Raw genomic sequence first — 23,941 nt, 5'->3', positions numbered from 1 at the left:
AATCACAGCTCTAGACCAATAAGCGGCACTACCTCTCTCTCATTGGTTCAGAGAGCTTGTTCCCCAACCAATGGGAGCCGAGCGTGGCGTCCCGCCCACCCGCTCCGTGAGGGCGGCGGGCGCCGCAGTGAGCCCGGCCCGGCACAGCCCGGTCATGGGCCGGGGGTCGTGGCCGCTGCGGCCGCACCGGAAGCCCGAACAGGGCAGGGGCGGCCGCCGGGCGGTCCCTGCCCGGTCTGTCGCGGTGCCGCTCTGCCGCGCCCCGAGTTGAACACGAGCCCCCCCACCCCGGGACCTCCCCCTCCTCTCCCGCGCTGTGGGGCCGTAGCGGGTGGCTGGCGCCCCCTGGCGGCGCCGCTGCTGCCGCCGCTCCAAGATGGCGCAGGCGATCTTCGAGGCGCTGGAAGGTAACGGGGCCAGACCGGGGCCGCGCCGGCACCTCCCGGGCCGCGGCGACAGCCGGGGGGCGCGACCCCCGCTCCTCCGAGCTCCCCCTGTCCAGCGCCGCCGCCGCGCGGGACGAGGGGCCGCCGCGGGGCCGCCCCGTGAGGCCCGGCCCGGCACGGCGCGGCGTGTGGCGCTCCCGGTAGCCCCGGGCTGTCTCCCGCGCTGCTCCTCCGCTGCCCTCACCGCGGGCGCAGCTGCGGTCCCCGCCGGCAGCTCCCGCCGCAGCCCGGGGCTCGCCACGCCGTCCGCGGCTCCCTGCGGCACCGCTGTCACCTCCGGTCCCCCGGCCCTGTGCCACCTCCTGCCTGTGCGCCGCGGCATCCCCGCACCGCCCAGCGCAGCGCCCGTGCGCCGGGGAGCCCTCATTAACCACGGGCCCCGTGCTCGGTGTACCGCATCCCTGCCCTGTGCCACTGCCCGAGGCTGCTCCTGCCCTGTGACTGCTGTTCTAGGGCACCTCATCCCTACCTTGCCCCTGTGACTGCTGCTCCTAGGCACTCCATCCCCATCCTGCCCTCTGCTCCTGGCCACTCCATCCCCATCCTGCCCTGCTGCTCCTGGACACTCCATCCCCATCCTGCTCCTGGACACTCCATCCTCTCCCTGCCCCTGTGCCCTGCACATGGGGGCATTCCCATCACCCCGTCTCTGTGCCCAGGAGCCATCGCCACCAACCCCCAGGGCACTCTCAGCACTGCCGTGCCTCCCGTGTCCCTGCACGCCTCAGGGCGCACACTGTCGGCCCCACGGCTGTGCCATGCTCTGGGCCGGCCCCAGGGATGGTGCCTGGGTGGGTGCTGGCCCCTGCATGTGGGTTTTGAGGAGTGATTGCTCTTGGCACAGCCCGGGCAGTGCTTGTTGTGTGGGTTAACGGGTTGTGCTCAAATACATCTCCCTTTAGTGTTGGGACCCTGTTGGAGCCGGGTGCCATCTGAGGAGGATGTCCCGAGCTGTGGCAGTCTGACACTGGGCTAGCGCTCAGCCTCTTTGGAGAGAAACTATTTCATAGGCATTGATTTCCTAAATTGGATTATAGATGCATTTTCCTTTACTTGGGAAGACACCACTGCGTGGAAGGTGTGGCATTGGCATTGTCACCTCTGCTTTTGAATATCACCTGTGAACCACAGCAGCAGAGAGAGGAGCAGAGAACAAATATTTTTCTCTATTTTGTCAGATTACTTGGTGCATTTGCCAGCACCCTTTGTAGAATCATGTCCCTGTTTCCTCTCTGCAATCAGCTCCTCATTGTGTTAGCTTCCCTGCAGCATTTAGGGCACCAAAGCTTTTTAGCAAACTGAAAACGAGTGGTGTTTTTTTTAAGCTCACAGCAATTGGCAGCTTTTGGTGCCTGAGCTTGTTTGTTTTGTCTTGTTGATTGGATTACAAGTCGATGGTGACTTGGCATTCTTAGAGCAGCCTGGTGTCAGGGTGCTGCAGGGCACAGGTGCATCTTCACCTGTCACTAAAGCACCTGGTGCTCCTGTCAGAAAAAAAGGCTTTATCACCGGGGCAAATTAGCATATGGGTGACATGGACAGTCTTGTTTCATCTCCAGCTGAGAGAAGTTTGAAAGGGAAGAAAAAAGGCACGGATCAGTAGTCCTGTGCTTCTATTTTGGCTTCCCCAAATCACCTTGGTTTTGTCAGGCTCGGGCACCTCAGCTCCTGCTGCTGCCAGGAGAGAGGGAGCTGGGTTTTTAAGTTCCATGACTGAAGGGCATCCTGCAGACTGCTGCTGGCTGTAGGCACGGCAGGATCGATCCAGAGCTTTCTCCTGGAGTCTGGGGATGGCTGTGACTGGCATCCATGTAACCGAGGAACTGCCAGCTTGTCTTTGTGGGTTGTTAGCCATGTCCTCAGGGGTTTCCCCTGGGCAATGTGGTGGCGTGCAGTTACTCAGTGAAGTGCAGGGGCTCTGAATTGCCAAATAAATATTTCTGTTGTCCTGGGCCATTTTTCTCCATCAAGAGGCTGAGTGCAGCACTGACAGTGTTGCTGCATCATTGTGTTCAGGTCTTGTCCTCTCCTCAAGCTTCTTCTAGTGGGATCAAGGCAATTGTTTGGCTTTTTTCCTCGGAAGATCTGACTCTGTGCCAGAAGGAACCCCAGTTGTCCAGTGCCAGGCACAGCAAGAGTGGCAGTGTTTGTGCAATCCTAATTACCCCCACGCTATACTTCACCTGAATCTTTAATCCTTCTTTTCCTTCTAGCTTATTTTTGCTGGAGAAGCACTGCTCCTCTGTGCCCCTCTGTGCTTTGGCTGTGCCATCAGAAGCCTGCAGTGCTCCCTTTGCAGTTGACCAGAGGTGGTTTGGGCAGGTGGTTTGTGTTTTAGAGCAGGGCTCTGGCTGGAGTGAGGAGACCCTCCCAGCACTGTTCCAGCCCTGTTCTGCCAGCAGGGCTGAGCTGCAGGGCTGGCTCCAGCCAAGGCTTGCAGAACTGGACCTGCAGCTTTGCTGTGCCTCTGTGACCTGTGTGAAAGATCCCATAGGCATGGTGGGAATGTGATGGGAGTGTGTGGTGTAGTGGGATCTGCTGCCTTCCAGCAGCTGCTTGTGCCCTTGGAGGATGGTGCTCTGCTCTCTCCCAGGGACACAAACAGGGTTTGCAGCATCTTCTCAGTGAAAGGATGAGAAAGGTGCCCACAGAATCTTAATGTGACGTATTTCACACTGGAAATGCAGGACAAATGGGTATTTAGGGTATCTTTAAAAGGCTGTAGATCATATGGGTGCTCCCCATCAAGAAGGGAACATTCCAGATGTTCAGGAGAAATTTTATCGGAGGAACTTGGGGTGGTGGATGCTCCCGCTGTGCTGGTCCCTTATGCTGTGATCTGCTATGGTGCTTCACTGTCTTTCCTGCTGCTGTCTGCTGAGCAGCCTCTCCTCATCTCAGCACAGTCCTCACCTCACTGCTTAGGAGTGATCACACTGATTGATTTTCCTTTCCTGTGCCATGTAATTCTGTGTTCAGTGGTTTGCAGTTTCGTTTTGCAAAGATCTGGAAGTGAAAAAGCACCTAAGAACCCCCCAGCTTTCTTCTTTTCCTTAATCCACAAGTTATAACGTACAACCTTGCTGTGTCATAAAAGAGTGATAGGAAGGAGCGGTGCATAAAAATCACCTTTTTTTTTCTTTTTCTTCCAAAATCAGATTGTTGTTTGTGTCTTTACATTCGATTTTTAAAAAGAGTATGTATCATGCTTAATCCACAGTCCCATGCTGCTGGCTAGGTTGTCTCCCTAGGTGAACACTCCCAATCTTCTGTATTTATCTGGAATATTTTAAAACGTTTCAGCTGTAGTGAAAGATGTTTGTGCCAAAGCAAGTAAGTTGATTGTAACAACAAATCTGACTGGGTGTGTGTGCCCTGTGTCTGATCAGATCTGGGAATGCTGGCCTCAGAAACAGGGAGGCATTTGTGACACTGCTGCTGGCAGAGCTGCTGTACACAAGGATTTTGTCTGCCTGAGCTCGGTGTCTGTGCTACATCCTCGGGAAGTTCCACCCCAGGCTTCTGCCCTGTGACATCCCCACACTCCCTGTGACATTCTCAGCTCTTCATACCCAGTGTTATAAGCATCCTTCCTCTCTGCAGCAACTGCCTGAAACCAAACTCTCTTTTGGGTCTTCTTTCCCTTCTTCTCTCCTCCTTTCGTGCCGAAGGAGTTCTGAAGACAGGTGGGAGTGTTGCTGTTGGTGCTGGGGAGTAGAGGGTGAGGAGGGCTCAGGAGTGAGCTCCCCATGCCCCAGCACTCTCTGTCTGGCCGTGGTCAGTTTGCCATCTGTGCTGTTGTCTCCTTTCAGGGATGGATAATCAGACAGTGCTGGCTGTGCAGTCCTTACTGGATGGGCAGGGAGGTGTCACCGATCCGTCTGCTCCCAACGTCAACTCCTCCGCTGCCATCCAGCCCATGGGTGAGTCCTGGTGGCACTGGGACAGGACAGGGGCACATGTCCCCTGCAGTGTGCACAGCTGGCAGAACAGCTGGGTGTGTAGGGTGCTGCTGTGAGTGCTGTGAGCCCTCAGCAGGACCAGACAGAGCAGGAGGAAGGGACAGGTGCCCAAGTGAGCAGTGATGTTTTTGGAGGCGGTCATGACAACAGACTTGATCATGAGCTTCCAATAAAGACACAGAGGGAAAAGTCACTGTCCCCACGTCTAGTGCCTGTTACTGTTCATGGTTTTTATTTAATATCCACTCCTCCTCTGGAGATGCTCAAGTGCTTCAGTCCTGGAGCATCTCTGTGTGAATGAATATGGGAGCTGGTCATTTAGCTGCATGTGGACCCCACAGTGGACTAGAACTTGCTAGGTGTATAGAGAGTTATCCCCCAAGGAGCTACAGTCTGTGTCCCCAAAAATGGCCAGCTTCAGGCTGTGACTCAGACAGGGGAACAGCCTTGTGAGTCTGCCTGCATGGAGTGCACATGATGTGTGGTTTGCTAACGCTGCACATTTCAGCTGGGACATGTAACTGGGCTTTCTTCTTTCTCCTTCTAACATCAGGCATAGGTGCCAAAAACCAGCAGTGTTGTGGAGGGGTGGCTTTAGGACACAAGCTGACAGTGACTCTATGTCCTTATCCAAGGTACTTGTGCTTTGTGCAGCCTGAGTAATAAAATCTGCCTCAGCCAGCATAATGCTGATGCTTTGGAAGGAGCTGCTTTGATTAAAAGCAGAGGGTGCTACAGGAGCAAGGTTGGTTGTTCCTGTATTTGGGGTGAGAAGACAGACAGTGGGATTAGTGTGTCCCAGGGAGACATTGGGGGTTTGTGTATGGGAGCAGGGCTAAGATGGGCTCAGCCACATCACTTGGCTTTAGGGAAAACTTGGCCCTTGCAGCTGCTCTCTCTTGAGATGATGTCCCTGAGGTGCTGAGACCCAAAGGTGCCTGTTACTCTACATTGTGATTGCTGCATGGAGTACTGGGGAATGCAGGAGAAGGCCTGAAGCTCTGCTCTTGTTCATTGCAGATGATGAAGACGTGTTCCTGTGTGGGAAGTGTAAGAAGCAATTCAACTCCCTGCCTGCTTTCATGACCCACAAGCGAGAGCAGTGCCAGGGCAGTGCCCCGTCCCTGTCCTCGGTGTCTCTGGCCACCAACAGCGTGTACAGCCCGTCCATCACCTCGGTGCAGCAGGCTCCCAGTGCTGGCCGCCAGGTACCGAGCTGCAGGCACAGAGCTGCAGGCACAGCCTCTGCTCCTAGGTTTGGGGGGCTTCAGGGTCATGGTTTTACATCCAGCGCTGCCTCATGACTGAGCTCTTTGCTAGGAGGCTCAGCTCTTGTGCCTTTGTTGGCTTTTCATCGTGGTTAAATGGGGCCCTCTGCAGTGAGGTGTCCTCCAGCAGGAGTGCCTGGCAGCCTTTTTTCAGGACAGGACAGAAGGGGGTTCGTGTTCTGTCTGTGCTGCAGCCAGGCCTGGGCTCCACTGAAGAGCCCCGTGTCAGAGCCTGGCCACAAGCCTGCACTCCACAGTGCTCAGGGCTGTCCCCTGGGCCATGGTCTGGCTCCTGGGCAGAAGAGGAGCAGCTTCATCCTTGCATCCCTTCTCTCTCATTCTTGCAAACAAGCCCACCCATGTAATGTGGTGTGATGAATGTTGTGAGAGTATCTCCTCTAGAGTAACTCTCATTGCCCAGAGAATCCTCCAGTGTGAGTCCCTGGTGCATGACATGTAAGTGGCTTCCAAAGTACTTTCAAGCCAATTGCTTTTTGCAAGTTAATGTAGTCCCAATGGATGGTGCTTCTTCCCAGGGCTGCAAAAACAGGTTATTTAGTGCCAAAAAATTCAACAACCTCTCTCCCCTGCTATAACCTGAGTCCAGTCTGAAGAGAGCCTGACATTCACCATCTGAACCAGAGCAGCCTCCCTGAGTTTTCCACTTCCCCTTGCTAGGGCAAGCACCTAGGAGAGGCCTGAACTTGTCTGTGACCAGTTTGTCCTGCAGATCTTGTTTAATAACCCCTGATTTGAATTGCAGCCAATGGCCACTTTCTGAGCCACTGCAATATTTTTTCCTCCTTTCTGAAGAGTGTTTGTGGAGCTAAGAGCTCTCACAGACTCAGCAGGAAGCTGGAGGTAATTTCTGTGGCTCACTGCTGACCAGAGGCTGTGAAAGCAGAGACCCTGAGGCTCAGTAAAAAGCAGTGTCATTGTTTTTTGGGTATTGTTTTGTCCTGTTGCTGGTTAACAGTATATCTTTCTTTTCTTTCAGCAAATCTCTACGTACATCACAGTTCCCCCATCACCTTTGATTCAGACCCTGGTGCAGGGGAACATCTTGGTCAGTGATGAGGTGCTGATGTCAGCCATGTCTGCTTTCACCTCCCTGGACCAGCCCATGCCAGCAGTGCAGCCCCCAGTGCAGGTAAGGGGCACATGTGGTCCAGGGTCACCCAGCCCCAACCCCTTGGCCATGGGAGTGACACCTTCCAGTATCCCACATTGCTCCAAGCCCTGTCCAGCATGGCCTTGGACACTTCCAGGCACACTGCCCACACTGCTGAGGATGCCTCACAGGACAGGCTCTGCTTTCAGGGCTTCTCATGCACCAACACTCCCAAGTCCTTCCCCTCAGGGCTGCCCTCAGTCCATTCTGTGCTTGAGATTGCCCTGACCCAGGTGCAGAGCTTTGCAATTGGTCTTGTTGGGCTCCCTGAGGTTCACACAGACACACCTCTCAAGTCTGTCCAGATCCCTCTGGATGCCCCATTCCTTCCCTGCAGTGTTTTGACTGCCCCACACAGCTTGGTGTTGCTCACAAACTTGTTTGTTGCTGGATGCTCACATCTTTGCAGTGTGGTTTCTCCAGCTTTTTTTGAGCCCCCATATAATGACTGGCTTCCAGGGCCCTTGTCAGCTTACTCCATGGATTCCTCCCGCCTGGGAAGCTTGTCTGGGCTCTCCCCAGGCTGGCTGGGCTGTACATGCTCTCCATGCTCTGAAAATACTCCTTGTAACTAGGAGGATTAAAAGCTTTAAAAAGAAAGCAGTCAACACAGTGGGGCTTGAGGGCTTGGGTTTTGGAGGAGGTGATACGTACCCACAGGTACCCAGGCCTCCAGCACAGTCTGGTCCAGCCTGCCAGCCGGATGTGCTGCGTTGTGCCAAGACATCCCCGCTGTTCCTGCAGGCGAATTGGGACGGGGAACGTGTGTGAGGGAGCAGCCCCCCCAGCTCCTGGCTGCTGCATTTCCAACGTGTGGTGTCTCTCTGGTTGCAGAGCAGCATGAGTATGCACGCCGGGGCTGGCTACCTGTCGCAGCCCCCGCCGCCGCCGCCCCCGGCGCCGCCCCCGCCGCAGCCTCCGCCCGCCCCGCCCAGCCTGGGCGCCCCGGGGCAGCCCGGCAGCGGCAGCGGCGTGGTGGAGGTGTACAGTGCCCCTGCTCCCATGGCAGCGTCCAGCACCGTGGAGATCCAGACCCTGGGCATGCAGCCCTACCCGCCCATGGAGGTAAGGCCGGGCCTGCTCCTGGGGATCTGTCCTCAGAGAATCACACAATGGGTTGGGTTGGAAGGGACCTTAAAGCTCATCTCTGTCCTCGGGGTGGACACGTCCCACTGGATCAGATTGCTCCAAGCCTCTTCCAATCTGGCCTTGAGGAATGTGGAATTATTCTGTGGGAAGATGGGCTAGGTTATTTAACAACAATTATTTTCTCTGGGAGAAGGTAGCAAACAGAAGATGAGTAAGATGATGAGGATTCTAAGAACAGGAGAAACAGCTAAGAGAGACAGAGGACTGGCACAGGCTTAGGAGACCTGAACATTTATTTCTGGCCAAGGGATACCTGCATATGTTGGGAGTGAGAGGGAGTAGAGGTGAGGGGCTCACCTTCCATAGAAGCACAGAGCACCCCACTGCACACTTTGGGCCTATGTGGAGAGAAAAGTCCAGTCTAAATCTTAATGAGTTTGTCAAGGTGCCTTTTGCTAAAGAATGGCACAGGCAAGGTGGATTTACTGGTGGATCAGCTGTTTGCAGTCTCTGCTGCACTGCCCTTCACAACAGGAGCTGCTGGGTGTGACTGAGGTTTGGCATCCTTACCCGTGTAACTGGCATCGGATATGGAAGTGCCAGTGGACAGGAATGGATGGGGATTTTGGATGAGCAGTGGTCTGTGATAACTCATCAGGGTGGGCAGCAGAAATGCCCTTAAACTATCACCCTGGACTGATCACTCTGTCTCTTAAGTGCTCTTTCCTACTTTTGATGCTGACATAAAGCTGTGCTTTGGCACTTGGAGTTTCCTTGTGCCTTCCTTCCCCTTCTGCAGTCCTGCCAGGACAGGCAGCAGTACCTGGAGATCTTCAGGACTGGTGTGAACGTCCAATGTCAGCAGTGGTCCTTCTGGTAACCTGCTCCAGAGGGATAAAAAATTCTTCCAGGCATGAAACATAGATGAGAGACAAGACAGCTCCCTCAGAATGTTTCTTTGCTGCCCTGTTCCTGCTGTAATAACTTCTGGATGCTTTTTGATGTTTAGCAGGAGAGTTTCACACTGTGCAGGGTGTTAGTTTTGGTTAGAGAGACATTGTTGGACTAGTGAACCAGAAATTTGATCCAGTTTGGCAGAAGAGAAGTGAACCCAACTGCAGCCTGGTGTGGGTGGAGATGGAAATTAGGGCATGGTATAATTCTCTGTAGCAAACTTGTTCCACTGATGAATTGCCCTCTCACAGGTACCAAGCCAGTGTGTGGAAAGCCCCGTGTACTCCTCCCCCCCTGTGTACAGCCCTGGGAAGCAGGGGTTCAAGGCCAAGAGCTCCAGTGCTCCCACACCCCTGAGCAGTGCAGGAGGCTCCGTGGTTGGCTTTGATTCCCCTGCTGCTGCCAAAACTCGCCGCTGCAAGAATGAGAGTGGGCTGCAGGAAGGTGAGTGTCCTCCTGCACCTGTCCTGAGGGTCACTGGGCTGGTCCCAGCTGGGCTGCTGAGCCGTGGGCTCCCTGAGGGGTGGAATTGACTCTGGAGAGGGAACACAATGGCCTCACATGAAACTGGTGAGTGCCCTGGTGGGTTCACAGCAGAGACAGAGCTGAGACCCTTCTCTCACTCACGCTGAGTGTTTTCCCAAAGCAGTTTTAAGGTTGGTGCTTTGTTGCTGGAAAGGTCCCTGGAAGGCAGTGGTTGTTGTCTGATGCCCTGCCCCACCAGACTACACTGCTCAGGATTTGTAGAGTTGGCTCAGGCTGTGTTAAATGAATGTTTGTGCCCATAACCACTCCCCAGTCTGGCCAGGCAGATCTTATCTCTCCATAAGCGCTATATTCTTGGTCCTGAACAGTCATGTCTTGGGGTGAGGGCCATGTGACACGTGATCTCATTCCTGTGTGTGCTCTTCCTTTCAGGCAAACCCAAGTCCCCCAAGCTGAAATGCACATACTGTGACAAGGCCTTTACCAAGAACTTTGACCTGCAGCAGCACATCAGGAGGTAACAGTGCCCTACCCTGCACACAGCAGAGTGGCTGGGCTGGAGCAGGGCGCAGCTCTGCTGAGGGAGTTTGTGCAGTCCAATTTATGTCCCAGAATCTGTGCTGCAGTGGCAGGGATTCTTCATTCCTCTCACCCCAGCGTACCTTTTCCCCAGTGACTGGAGTGAAGGCTGTATCATGGATGTAATCTTCATGCTGATTATGTGCTGGGACTGGAGGTTCATTTTCCTTGCTGATGAGACCTTAACAGCCAAATGTCTTGTCACCTGATTACTGGAGTAGCAGCATTCCCACTGCTTGCCTCTGCCCTTCCCTTTTCTCTCCCTCCCTTCCTGTTTGCTGCTGTTAGAAAAGTGTAAGCCAAGCTCAGTGTCTATACAGGGAGCTCTAATCAGGGAGCTTTTCCCTGGCAGGAGGAAGCTGAAATCTGCAGAGTTTTTTGCCCCTGTGGAGTCAGCAGGACTCAGAAGTGATGGGAAGGAACAAGTGGTGGTTTCTGCACCTCTTCCCAGTCTGGACTCTTCACTTCCTCTTGAAGCAGAAGGGCAGAGCAGAAAGACCTTTTTGCTATGAACAAAAGAGAGCATATTCAGGCAGAAGAGGGGGCTGCAAGCTAGAAGAGATATGTGCAGGAGAGAGAAGTGTGACAGGGAAGAAAAGGCTTGTCCCCTTGAGAAAGTGATGAGGCCCAAGGTGTGTGCAGGGACCCTGACAGTGAATGCCCTGATGTTGTTGCAGAGCTGTTGTGCTCTCCTGTTCCTTCCTTTGATCCCCTGTCATTCCCAAACCACAGGTGTTTAGTGTGTGCACCAGCCTTGTTTCCCCAGGCCTCTCACCATCCATGTCCTCTGGTGAATCAGATCTCAAAGCCCTTATTTGGTGGGTCCAGATGTGATCTGCCAGGCTGAGTGCCCAGCACTGTCCTTTGGCAGCCACCCCCTTGGGCCCTGCCTGGGGGCTGCCTCCTCTCTCCTCCAGCTGCTGACCTGGTGCCTTCTCCTGCAGCCACACGGGTGAGAAGCCCTTCCAGTGCATCGTGTGTGGCCGAGCCTTTGCCCAGAAGTCCAACGTGAAGAAGCACATGCAGACCCATAAAGTGTGGCCTCCAGGGCTGGGCTGCACCATCTCCCGCAACTCCATCACTGTGCAGGTGATGGCCCTGAACCCCAGCCAGCCTGAGGACGAGGAGAACACAGGTGTGGTGCCTGGGGACAGTGTGTGTGGGGCAGAGCAGTGGTGTGGGGAGGCTGCAGGTCTCTGCACCTGCACACAGGGACAGGGGGGAGCTGTGTGTGCTGTTTGCATTCCTTGGTACTGTTTTAGCATCTCACACTGAGAGTGGCATTTGCTCAGCTCCAGCTGGAAGCTGCAACATTTCATACCCCCATGGTGGGTTCAGGTGCTGCTGGAGACAGTGGTTCCAAACTCTGTCCCAGAATGTGCATAAACAGGGCAAGGTGTCTTCCCCTTCTCACTCCCTGGCAGTGCAGCTTTGGCAGTGCACAAGCCACACCTGACTGCTCTGGCCTAGGGGACAGACAGCTGCTGGTTTATAATAGCCCAGTGCTCTGTGCAGGCCATGCCCAGGCTGGATCTGGCCACAGTGGCCACCTGTAAATACCTGAGACAGAGAAGAGCTCCTTACTGGTGTCTGGACCCCGTTTCTGCTGGTGGCCTCAGACCTGGTAGGGAAGGGAATGCCCTGACATGTCTAGGACAAGAGACAACTGGAGCTGCTCTTTGTAGGCATCATGGACTGTGAACCACTGGCTGGATCTTACCTCCTGTCTCCTGCCAGTGGTGGGAGTAAATCTGGCTCTGCTTCACTGATGGAGGCCTGTTCTCTGACTGCTCCACAGAGCAAGAGCACAGTTACATCCCTGGAAAAAGACAATGTGCTGGGAGGGGAACAGTGCTTCATAATCTGTCAACAAAATTTAAACAACCCTGTTAGTGAGATTCATCTGATCTGAAGAGTCTGTCTTTGAAATGGAGGAAGAGCCTGGGCTGGTGTGTCCTGGCAGCATGGTGCAGAGCAGCTTTCAGAGCTGTCCCATGGCAGGCTGTGACTTTCCATCTCTCCAGGCTTGTCCCAGCCCTCCAGGAACGCGGCGCCCCCGCCCCAGGAGCTGAGCCCCTTGGAGGACAGCGAGGTGGGCAAGCTGGAGGCCAAGCAGGTTGTCCTCATTGACAGCTCTTACCAGTGCCAGTTCTGCCCCAGCAAGTTCAACACCTACTTCCAGCTCAAATCACACATGACACAGCACAAGAATGAGCAGGTAGGAACAGAGGGTGCCTGTGTGGGTGGCAATATTGGCATTGGCTTCATGTGATGCACCTGTTATGGGGGTCTGTCCTGAGCCTTTTGGTCTGTAGAGGTGCCAGTCCACACACAGCTCAGCTCTCAGGGTTGTAGCTGTGTGGTCTGGGTGGCTTTGAAAACTTCAAAAACTGAATGAGAATTCAGCCAAACAGGTTTGGGTGGCTAGAGAAGAAGCAAAGAAGTGTTTACAGTTCTGGGCCCTTCACTTCCAGAAAGACATGGAGATGCTGGAGCCCGTCACCAGAAGGGCAGCAGAGCTGGGAAAGGGTTCTAGAGAGTAAGGCAGAGGAGGAGTGGCTGAGGGAGCTGCGGGTGCCCAGCCTGGAGAAAAGGAGGCTCAGAGGAGCCCTTCTCATTCTCCACAACTCCCTGAGAGGAGAGTACAGCCAGCAGGGAGTCAGGCTCTGTTCCCACAAGGGGCAGGACAAGAGGAAACAGCCTCAAGCTGTGCCAGGGGAGGTTCAAGTTGGACATCAGGTGGAATTTCTTTACTGAGAAGGTTGTCAGGCATTGGACTGACAGGGAAGTGATGCAGTCTTCCTCCCTGGAAGTGTTCTTTAACTGACTGCACTTGGCCCTTGGTGCTGTGGTTTAGTTGACAGGGTAGTCAAAGATTGGACTTGCTGACCTTGGGGGTCTTTTTCAACCTTTATGATTCTGTGAAGTCTGAAATCTTCGGTGTAAGTGGCAGCTCTTGGGTCCTGGGACAGTCACTTCTGGGGTGTTGTGGTCCCACCCTCTTGAGTGGTTTCAGGCCCTCACATCAACACCCCTTTGTCCCACCTTGCTTCCCCAGGGGTGTGCTCTGGCAGTCAGTGCTTCTTTCCAGAAAATTCAGCAGTTCTGCCTGTTGGCAGAGGGTTTTCCCTGCCTGTTTCCACGGTGAGCGTCTCCAGTTGCTCTCCCTTCTCCCAGGTGTACAAATGTGTGGTGAAGACCTGTGCCCAGACCTTCCAGAAGCTGGAGTCCTTCCTTGAGCACATCAAGAGCCACCAGGAGGAGCTGAGTTACCGCTGCCACCTCTGCAGCAAGGACTTCCCCTCGCTGTACGAGCTGGGCGTGCACCAGTACTCGCACAGCCTGCTGCCCCAGCACAGCCCCAAGAAGGACATGGCCGTGTACAAGTACAGTACAATCGCTGCTCACAAGGCTTGTAGGAGTGAGTGGGTGCAGAGCATGGTTGGTGGGACCTTAGAGGGGACAGGGGGCCCTGTGTCTGGTGGCTGTGGTGCTTTTGGACACCCAGGTGGCACATGGGGAGGGTCCCTCCACCAGACTGCAAGGGCCAAGCACTTGGAATGCAGGGAATCTCTCTGAATGACAGTTAAAAGCTGGGATTGGTCATGTGGGAAGGTCCCATCATTGCAATTGCTCTTATCACGAGTCAAAAGTGAGATGGGCACAGCTGAACCTGCCCTGGGCTGGGTCTGAGAGCCAGGGAAATCCTTCCCAGCCTGTTCTCTGTGATTCTTCACCTGCAGCAAAGGGATTGTGGGTTGTAGAAGCCATGCCCAGGAAAAAAAAAAATTCCTATCCCTTTGCTGCAAAAGTTCCTTGGAAAGCTTTTATACTTTGTGTGGAGGGAAAGTGTGAGGAGTTCCACAAAGACCTCCACAGAGCTTTTGAAATGCCCACAGAAATGTTCAGGGGAAGTAGGAAGCCCAGGAGATACTGGAGTCACTTAGGAACTTAATGGAATAAATATCTGCTAATTCTTGCCTAGACCATGGTTTCTAGTTATCCTTGCACTGCAGAGCTTTGTTCTACAGCTCAGTAGTGGGGATCTCTGAGATCAGAGCCCTGCTTGAGCTTGAGGAGGTTTTAGTCTGACCTAGGGAGAAGGGGTTTCACAGCAGGAACAGGGTGTAGGTGCCTCTGTCCTCACTGCTGATGGTGCCTGTCCCCAGTGCCTGCTGTCAGCCAGCTTTGGCAGAGCCCTCTGGCAGAAACACTGCTGGGATGTGTGACCCCTGCCGTGCTGTGTCGCCACTCTCAGCTCCTTCTCTGGGGGCAGGTGTCTTCAAGCAGTGGAGATGGAAGGAGGTGTTTAAGTAAAGTCCTTGCCTAAGGCTGGTCTCCATGAGGAAGTAGTGTGGGATATGTGCTCAGGTCTGGGTGCTCCCATGGCAGCCTGTGGCAAGTGCACGAGTGTTTAAATGTTTCTCCACCCAGTTTTCCAGCCTCTCCCTCTCTGAAGGATGCTCAGTGTGAGTGTGAGCTGGCATGTGGGTTGCTGAGGTTTTAGAGCACCTAAGTGGTTATTTACTGTATCAGGCCTGTCAGAGATCACCCTGGAAGGTGGCTGGGCTGGGTTTGTCTGCCTGTGGTGGGGGGTTTGCTGCAGTAGCCTCACTCACAGGCCCTGTCCTTTCCCTCCACATGCAGATGTGTGAAGTGTGTCAATAAATACTCCACCCCAGAAGCCCTGGAGCATCATCTGCAGACAGCAACGCACAACTTCCCCTGCCCTCACTGCCAGAAGGTGAGTGTTGGCCACGGCCTGAGGCAGGCCTAGACACCTGGCAAGGGCTCTGAGGAGACAGGAGCCCTTGGCACCATGAGTAGGAGTCTTGGATAACAGATTAAGAGGAAGCAAAAAGTGAAATTAACTCTGTGGGGAAGGTAGGAACTCCTGAGGATCCTTGCCCAGCCCATCCTCCTCTGCTGGCTTTGGTAGGAGACTGGGCATCCTTCTGGGATGCTGCTGCTCGGCACTGTGCTGTTACACAGTTGACAGCAAGGTTTCAGCTTATGTGTCTCTTAAGAAAGTTTTGGCTCTTTTTCTGTTCTGAATTTTTGTTGGTTTGTTTTTAAAGCTCTAGCTCTACTTTCTTTATACAATCCTGAGGTTTTCACAGTGCATCCTTCCTGGGGAAATAGTGATTGAGCTTCTTGCTCAGGTTGCCCAGAGAAGCTGTGGCTGCCCCAGGATCCCTGGAAATGTCCAAGGCCAGGTTGGACAGGGCTTGGAGCAACCTGGGATATTGGAAGGTGTCCCTGCTCACAGCAGGAGTGTTGGGACTGGATGATCTTTAAGGTCTCTGCCAACCCAAACCATTCCATGATTCTTATGTTTTTTATCCTGGCTACACCCCCTGTGCCAGCTCTGTGGTGTTCTGTGTGTGGTGCTGGCTCTGAGCTGTGTTTGTGTGTTACAGGTGTGGTTGTGTTTTACAGCTGTTCCCCTGATCTCTGTGTGTGTTGCAGGTGTTCCCCTGATCTCTGTGTGTGTTGCAGCTGTTCCCCTCTGAGCTGTGTTGTGTGTGTTGCAGGTGTTCCCCTCTGAGCTGTGTGTTGTGTGTGTGTTGCAGGTGTTCCCCTCTGAGCTGTGTGTTGTGTGTGTGTTGCAGGTGTTCCCCTCTGAGCTGTGTTGTGTGTGTTGCAGGTGTTCCCCTCTGAGCTGTGTTGTGTGTGTTGCAGCTGTTCCCCTCTGAGCTGTGTTGTGTGTGTTGCAGGTGTTCCCCTCTGAGCTGTGTTGTGTGTGTTGCAGCTGTTCCCCTCTGAGCTGTGTTGTGTGTGTTGCAGCTGTTCCCTCTGAGCTGTGTTGTGTGTGTGTTGCAGGTGTTCCCCTGAGCTCTGTGTGTGTTGCAGCTGTTCCCCTCTGAGCTCTGTGTTGTGTGTGTGTTTCAGCTGTTCCCCTCTGAGCTGTGTTGTGTGTGTTGCAGGTGTTCCCCTGTGAGCGGTACCTGCGCCGCCACATCCCCACACACGGCGGGGGCAGCAAGTTCAAGTGCCAGATCTGCAAGAAGTTCTTCCGGCGGGAGCATTACCTCAAGCTGCACGCCCACATCCACTCGGGTACACAGCCTCTGCTCCCAGTGCTTGTCACCTCTGTGCCACAGCCCTGGCTGCCCTGTGCCCTGCTAGCAAGAGTGACAGAGTTGGCTCTGACTTGTTTGTAGCGATGTGGTTTCAGATGGAAGGGTTTGGTTCAGCCTTGTGCCCAGCACTGCACTAGTTAGAAATGAGGGACATAGGGACTTCCCCACTTGCTATGGTGGCAGAGCTAAGGAGCCCTGGAGACCAGGAGCAGTGTGCAGCACGGGTTGTGCCCATCCATTTATTATTTTGTTGAGAAGAGGCTGAGGGAGTTTGGGTTGTTTATCCTGGAGAAAAGGAGGCTCAGGGGAGACCTTTTCACTCTACAACACTACAACACCCTGACAGGAGAATGTAGCCAGGTAGGGGTCGGTCTCTTCTTCCAGGCAACCAGCAACAGGACAAGAGGACACAGCCTTAAGCTGTGCCAGCTTCACCAGGGGAAGTTTAGGCTGGACATCAGGAAGAATTTCACAGAAGGGGTGATTGGGCACTGGAATGGGCTGCTCAGGGAAGTGGTGGAGTCACCAACCCTGGAGGTGTTTGAGAAAAGACTAGATGTGGCACTCAGTGCCGTGGTCTAGTTGACAAGGTGGTGTTAGGTCATAGGTTGGGATCGATGATTTCGAAGGTCTTTTCCAGCCTAATTCTGTGTGATTTATCCATAGGGCAAGGAAGTTTATAGTGTGGCACAGCTGGGCTGGTGCCCTGTCCGTGGCCAGAGCAGCCTGTGTGGCTGGACTGTCCCTGAGCCTGGTCTCTCTCCTGCAGGTGAGAAGCCCTTCAAGTGCTCGGTGTGTGACGCAGCCTTCAATCGCAAGGACAAGCTCAAGCGCCACATGCTCATCCACGAGCCCTTCAAGAAATACAAATGTCCCTTCTCGTATGTAGTGTGTGTGCACATGACAGCACATCTCAGCGGGGTGGGATGGGGGGATGTGTCCTGCAGGTGTCCTAGGGGACACTGTGGCACCCACCAGGCTGCGTGGGGAGGTTGGAATGCTGTGTGCTGTTGAACTGGGAGCCCAAGAGTCCCAATTCTTTGTTACTGACTTCCTGTAGGGCCACTTTTCATCGATTCATCAGCCCTGTAACATAGCTCCTGCCTTCATGGGAGGCTTGGGGGAGCACTAGAAAGAGAAGGAACATTACTTGACCACAAATGTTGCCTGGATGATGGGCTCTCGCTCACTGCCATGTCTCCAAAAGCATGTGACAGCATCAGACCTAATGGAGCCAGAGGAACCGAGTTTTGGAAGGTGCAGTCCCAAATGGACTTTCTGAGATAACCAAGACTGGCTTCTCTCTGCTCCAACCAACTTCATACCTCCTTCCAAAATACTTCTGTCTCCAGCTGGGATCTTGAGCCTGTTTCATTTCAGAGCATTCATAGTGAGGCACAGACCATGTGTAGTTTAGGGAAAGCCACATGTCCCTGTGGCAGCCTGTTTAGTCCTTGCCCCTCCCCAGAAAGGCTGAAATAGTAGAACTCCTGCTGAGGCTGCACAAAAACATCTAGGTGCTGCTAAGAAGGATCATGGATCTCTTTATGATCTGGGATCTGTCTATACATTGCTCCTCAGCTGATTCCCACATCTCACCAGCATTTGTTGTTGTTGCAGAAGCCACACAGGTTGCAATAAAGAATTCAACAGGCCTGACAAGCTGAAGGCTCACATTCTGTCCCATTCAGGTGAGTGGTTGGGAATGCAGTGACTGGGATTCCCTGTGGTGCTGCAGGAGCACGTGACTGAAGGACTAAGCCTGAGAAATAAGAATCCTTTACTAGCTTTAGATTTTTATTTTTTCTCTGTTTCACTGCAGGCCTGTTTAAGTGAGTGTCTGTTCAGGATTATGTCTAAGATTTGGGCTGGTTTCTAAGACAATATAATCTGTAGGCAGAGCCTACAGTGGTGACACTCAGGAGCTGAGCTGGACTATTTGGTCTGTTTGCTATCAAGTGAATATCCAGTGCTCTGTCCACTCCTCCTCAGTCCAATCTCACATGCAAAATATCAAATGGGATTTGATTCCCTTCTTATGTTCCAAAAATGATCCTCCCAATTCTAATAAAGACAAATAATTTATTCCCATTATTTATTCCCATGCCCCAGGGAACAATCAGACTTTTATCTCTTGGGGTAAAACTGGATATCTTTCCTTGTGCCCAAAGCCCTGCAGAGTGGGATCAGATGGAATGGGCTGATAGTGCAGTCATGGGTTCTTTCAGACTCTACATTCCCATATTTTTGAGAGGAAGAAAAAGTGATATTTTCTTTATTTACTAAATACACTTGAAAAAAAAATACTTCAAGATTGTTTTACATTTTCATCACAGTTACCTGACATGTTTTTTTGGTGATATTTTAATGCTCTTATTTGAGGCAAGAATATTTATTTGCAGTCTGCAGCTTCCTGCTGAGGGACAGACACTGATCTCTGCTCTCTGTGACAGGGACAGGACATGGGGAATGGCTGGAGCTGTGCCAGGGAGGGTCAGGCTGGATTTCAGGGGAAGGCTCTTCCCCAGAGGGTGCTGGCAGTGCCCAGGCTCCCCAGGGAATGGGCACGGCCCCGAGGCTGCCAGAGCTCCAGGAGTGTCTGGACAGCGCTGCCAGGGGTGCCCAGGGTGGGGTTGTTGGGGGTCTGTGCAGGGCCAGGGGCTGGGCTGGCTCATCCTGGGGGTACCTCCCAGCTCAGGACGTTTTCTGACTTTACTAAGGGCTAAAACAATGGTTAAACACAGACATTGAAGCTGTGGCACCATGTCTCCTCCCTTTGAGCAGGGAGCACCTCCTTGGAGGAGGAGGTGAGGCTGTCCCGCTCTCCCTGCTGGGGTGGCTGGTCTAACTCCCCTCTCCCTCTGCCTGCAGGGATGAAGATCCACAAGTGCCAGTACTGTAACAAATCCTTCAGCCGCCGCGCCCACATGGTGGAGCACCAGCGCTCGCACACCGGCAACTACAAATACCGCTGCCCCACGTGCAGCAAGGGCTTCACACGCCACAAGTACATGAGGGACCACAAGTGCCGCCTGGGCTCGCCCAAGGACAAGGAGCTGCAGCTCAGGAAGGCCCAGAAGAAGCGGGCGGGGCGGGGCCGCAAGGCGGGGCTGGCGCTGCCCGGCGTGCTGGGGCTGCCCGAGCTCAAGGACGGCGCTGCCGGGGACAGTCCTCCCGAGGGCGGCCCCAACAAAGAGCCCTTCCAGGAGTCGGACGCCGTCCTGTCCATCGTGGTTGGCGGCTCAGGAGCTGCTGACTCGGAGCTGGTCCCTGGGCAGCCCAACAGCATGGCCTCCAACCTGGCCCTGGCAGAGCTGCAGACGGCCTCGGATGGGCCCTGCACCATGCTGGCCGTCCCTGTGTACATCCAGACCTCGGAGTGACAATGCCCGGAGCCACTGTGTGGCTAGGGGCTGCTGCTGGCACTGTCTGACTTGGTGCTCGTATTTATCTCCATGGAAAAGACCAAAGCTCTTCTGGGGAGGTGGATGGATATGGGAGCGAATGGCTTCCATCTCCACTGGTTCTTCCCATCCTTGGGCAGAGGACTGCTTGGAGACCACTGATGCCTACTAGGCACTGAACAGAGGGGCTCCATTATTTCTTGTCCCTCTGCACCACGGGGCAGCTTAGGACAAGAAAGACAAAGATCCCTGAATCAGGGTAAGAAGAAGGACCATGCAAACTTGCAACAAACAGAGCTGCTGAAATCAGGTGGCTTTGCAAATCACAGCCCCTCCCATCTGTGGTTTTTCTGGCCTAAAAGCTGTATTGCCCAGTATTTGGGTGGCCCTTCTGAGAGCAAACATCCTTCCTAGTGGAAGCAAGTTCATCCTGAGATCCTTTGGGAACACTGTTCAGAAATACCCTGATAGACTTCTGTCTGGTATCTTCTCTCTGTCTCAGTAGAAAGATCACCGTGTCTGTACTACATGTTATAAACACCCTGGACCTCACGTGTGCAGTCAGTGTGTGGGAAGCTGTGTGTTTGTGTAGGGGGCTCTTCTGTCTGGGTGCTGTTTTCTCCACAGTGTTCATGGTTTTTCCCCAGATCCAGGGATTTCTGAGTGCCTTAGACATCAATGAGGCAATCCCTGGGAACAGTTAAATGTGTCCCCTCTGTTCAGCAAGGCCACTAAGGGCTGGGGGAGGTGACCTGGCCATGGTCAAACAGGAAACCTGTGCTACATCCGGGAGCCAATGTCCCAGTGTCAGCTCTGCAGAGAAGCCTCTGCCTTCCCTCAGCTCCGTTCTGGTCAGTAGTTGCAGTGGGGAGTTGGTGTGGTTGAGCAGCAAGAAGTCTGGTGTGACTGGGACATTTGTTGTCCTCTTCTCTGATTTCCTACGCAGGAGTCCCAAAGCCAGCAGAGAGCACCAAACCCAGAAACTGGAAATTCCCATTGTGCAGTGTCAGTGAGGCAGGTACAGGGGTGGGAGGCCAGGCAGGTCAGGGAGCAAGCCTGCTCTATTATCTATTTATTTCTAATAAATAAATAGGTGCTGCTGCCTGTTCCAGTGACCTGCCAGGCTCCTTCCTTCCTGCACTGCCCTCAGCCTCCTGTTTTCCACTGCCACAGGATGCACTGGGTTTTGGGGAAGGATCTGCACCCAGACCTGCATATCCCTGCTGCCTCCAGGTCCTCCTGGGCTGTGTGTCCCCATGTTCTGCTCTCCCACTCTTTCTCCCTGCTCCAGGTGTAGCGCAAGCCAAGCTGAGCTTTCCCAGGTGAGTTTGTGTGTTAAGTGGGTGCACAGTGCTGCATTCCCAGCCTGTTTATCCAGAGGTGGTGCAGGGTTCAGTCAGTCCTGGGTACAGAAATCCTGGCTTTGTCTGGGACTCTGTGGTTGTTCTGGCTATTGCAGCAGTCAGCTCAGCATTACTGGTCTGACTGGTCTGATCCAGCCCAGTGTGTGACCTCAAGGTGTTCTTTTTGTCTCCTTCCTTAAATCTTAAAATCTTAATAAGAGCAGCTTGCAGAGGGCTGTACACTGCAAGCACAGGGTAATGATGGGTTACACTGTCACCACTGGCACTGGGTAATGATGGGTTACACTGTCACCACTGGGACAGTCACACAGCTCCAGTCTGGACAGGTCCTGCCACCACTTCACTTTGCTCACTCATTTCCTAACTTACTTTCTGCTCATTTCACTTTTTTGGCGATGTTTGTGCAGCTCCAGCTGTTGGTGGGTGAGAGGAAATGGAGCTCAGGGCTGGGAGAAGGAGTTGTTGAGGGTTTACCTGAGGTTAAGGAGAAGTCTTGCCCCTGCCTCATGGAAGGGGGTGGAGAAGGTGGAACCAGGCTCTAGAGGTGCACAGGGATGGGAAGAGAGGTGACAGGGATGTGTTGAAGTGTGGCAACTTCCAGTACTTAAAGGGGCTTACGAGAAGGCTGGAGAGGGACTTTTCACAAGGATCTGGAATGACAGGACAAGGGGGAATGGCCTCAAGCTGATGGAAGATTTAAATGTGATATTAGGAGGAAATTGTTCCCTGTGAGGGTGGGCAGGCCCTGGCACAGGGTGCCCAGAGAAGCTGTGGCTGCCCCTGGATCCCTGGCAGTGTCCAGGGCCAGGCTGGACAGGGCTTGGAGCAGCCTGGGACAGTGGAAGGTGTCCCTGCCCATGGCAGGGGAGGAATGTGTGGGAGGAAGATGATTTTTGTGGTCCCTTCCAACCCAAACCACTCTGTGATCCCATGATTCCGACTCAGTATAAGGCAGGAGGCTGCAGAGGGGTCCTGAGACCTCATTACCAATTTGCACAGAGAGTCCTGCCCTTGAGTGGATGTGCTTGCCATGAGCTGACTGGGCCGGGGACATCCAGGTGGTCCTTCCTCCTTAGGTGTGTCTGTGCCTCTGTGAAAGCTCCTGTATGCTTTGAAGGGCAGAGTTTATTTATCCACAGTGTTTGGCTCTGCTCTCCCAGGAGGGGAACAGGATCAGGAAATAGTTGGCTAAATATACTTTTCTTATTCCCTCCCCTCTGTAGGGGAGGGAAATGTCCCACACTGTAGGTGTCATTATGTGGTCTGTGCAGTCTATTTTGGGGTGATGATGTGTGGGTGCAGCTCCTTCAGCTCAGAAGCCCTGTCTGGAGAGCTGGCCTGCCCTTCCCAAACCCTGCCTTCCCCCAGCTCAGTGGGATGCTGGAACCCAGCTGGCTACACTGGGTGTAACTCAGGGGATGGGAGCAGAGCCACAGCTGCCCTGTGTGTGACTGCTGAGGGGGACAAGGCTGGGGACTTCCCCTAACGTAACTGTGGGACACGAGGGCTCAGAGATGCCACCCTGGAGGCTTGATAAGTGTTTACACACGGGGCGGTGTTGAACCAGAACAAGCTTTATCCTGAGCAAAATGATTGTCCTCTTAGAGTAAACCTGGGAGTGAACTGTCCTCCCTGCCCTGCTCTTGTCCAGCTGCCTCAGCTCCTGCAAACTCAGATATCTATGAGCTCTTCCATTTCCTGCAGGGAAGATTTCTGCCTGAATGCCCTCCGGTTTCTGTTCCCTGGCGGAGCCCTGCCCCCTGGCTGGGGTGGACTGGAGGGCACTGATTTTCTCTCTGGTTCTATCCTGTGTCCTGGGCACTGCTGTTTTCTTTACAAACCCAGCTCTGGAAGCATCTTGGCATTTTCTGGAAGTTCCCAGGAGAACCCCAGGACCACAGCCATGCCCTGGAAGAACTGGATCAGGGCAAAGGTCTGTGGAGTTTAGTGACAGTGTGTGGGAGGAAGAAAATGGCAGGGAAAAGCCCTCCCTCCCCCTGTTCTCCTCAGCCTCCTGTGCTGTCAGCTGGAGCTTTCCTGCCCTGGCAGTGTTTCCATCAGCCTCAGTGGTTTTTCCTGGGTATTTGCCTTTCCCAGCTACCTGCAGTGTAGGGAGATGAACAGGGCGGGAGCCATTACAAGGCTTTGTTGCTGAACTCCCAGCTGCTACAAAGGGTGTTCTTTGTGTTTCCCAGAGCAGTGCTTTTCTCTCTTATTCAGGGCACAAAAAACCCTCTTACCTAACAAGCATTTGTTTGGGTCATTTTTCCTCTTTTCCATGTGGTGTGTGATATCCCAGCCCTGCTCCAAAGCAGTGATTTCATTTTCTTCGGTGGTTTCCAAGTGACAAACATTGTTATTGTCTAGCTCTGTTATTAATTAACTGTTGTCACAACCCTGCTGTGACTGAAGATGGAGGTTTATCACTTTTACAGGTGGTTGAGGCCAAGCACAAAAAAAAGAAGTCAAAAGTATCCAGTTGCCACCAGGCCGAGGTACTCAGGACTCGACTTCCTCATGGGATTTTGTACGTAGGTATTGTGAAATGATAGATTACATCAAGGAATGATGTCCCTGCTGCCTCCATAGCTCAGAGCGTGTCACTCAAGTGTCCAGGAAATGAGCTCACAGTGAGTCACCACCCATTAAACAATCCTGCTTGTGGGTTTAAAGACCTGCTTTTGTACAGTTGGCACATCAGAAAGGGAAGTTCCAAAGAATAAATTCTCCAACACGTTATCTACCTCAGCACCGGAGCAGGCTTGAGGGGCACATAAAGGACAGTCACCCCAGCGGAGGGGATGGGTGCTGGAGGAGGAGGGGAGCAGCAGGGACAGGAGGCCGGTCCTGGGCACTTCAAACGTGTTCAGAGAAGGGAACAGAGCTGGGGAAGGGGCTGGAGCCCCAGGAGCAGCTGGGAAAGGGGCTGAGCCTGGAGAAAAGGAGCTCAGGGGGGACCCTGTGGCTCTGCACAACTCCCTGCCAGGAGGGGACAGGGATCAGGGCTCTGCTCCCAGGGAACAGGGACAGGAGGAGAGGGAACGGCCCCAGGCTGGGCCAGGGGAGGCTCAGGGTGGATATTACTCAGAATTTATTGATGAAAAAGTTGTCCGCCATTGGAGTGGGCTCCCAGGG

At 53.7% G+C, this 23,941-nt stretch overlaps 1 protein-coding gene across 2 annotated transcripts; it reads left to right on the top strand.

Moving 5' to 3' along the window:
• The first annotated feature begins 122 nt into the window (after positions 1–122).
• On the top strand, positions 123–23,654 carry ZNF341 (zinc finger protein 341). 2 transcript variants are annotated; one of them, XR_010744839.1, is made up of 16 exons: positions 123–407; positions 4,259–4,369; positions 5,429–5,616; positions 6,674–6,826; positions 7,682–7,912; positions 9,142–9,334; positions 9,809–9,893; positions 10,900–11,090; positions 11,980–12,173; positions 13,133–13,341; positions 14,603–14,699; positions 15,883–16,015; positions 16,808–16,919; positions 17,659–17,729; positions 18,910–19,701; positions 23,242–23,654. XR_010744839.1 is itself a non-coding variant. In XM_066330545.1 (15 exons), exons 1-15 carry the CDS (start codon positions 377–379, stop codon positions 19,419–19,421), a joined length of 2,511 nt encoding a protein of 836 aa, XP_066186642.1. In that variant the 5' UTR covers positions 123–376; the 3' UTR covers positions 19,422–19,994. The 2 variants fall into 2 exon arrangements, 1 of the variants encoding a protein (XP_066186642.1); XM_066330545.1 differs by lacking the exon at positions 23,242–23,654 and having other exon boundaries at positions 18,910–19,994.
• The last annotated feature ends 287 nt before the right edge of the window (positions 23,655–23,941 follow it).

Source organism: Sylvia atricapilla, chromosome 16 (assembly GCF_009819655.1).
Source record: "Sylvia atricapilla isolate bSylAtr1 chromosome 16, bSylAtr1.pri, whole genome shotgun sequence".
In the NCBI taxonomy this organism is placed as follows: domain Eukaryota; kingdom Metazoa; phylum Chordata; class Aves; order Passeriformes; family Sylviidae; genus Sylvia; species Sylvia atricapilla.
Note: the sequence above shows the minus strand (reverse complement) of the source record. Positions and strands in the feature narration are given on the sequence as shown.

Bases quoted from the DNA above. Each gene is read 5' to 3' on its own strand.
- ZNF341 (XM_066330545.1), top strand. From the start codon at position 377: ATGGCGCAGGCGATCTTCGAGGCGCTGGAAG. The intron at 9,335-9,808 runs GTGAGTGTCCTC...TCTTCCTTTCAG, and splicing joins TGAGAGTGGGCTGCAGGAAG to GCAAACCCAAGTCCCCCAAG. The intron at 16,016-16,807 runs GTACACAGCCTC...TCTCTCCTGCAG, and splicing joins GCACGCCCACATCCACTCGG to GTGAGAAGCCCTTCAAGTGC.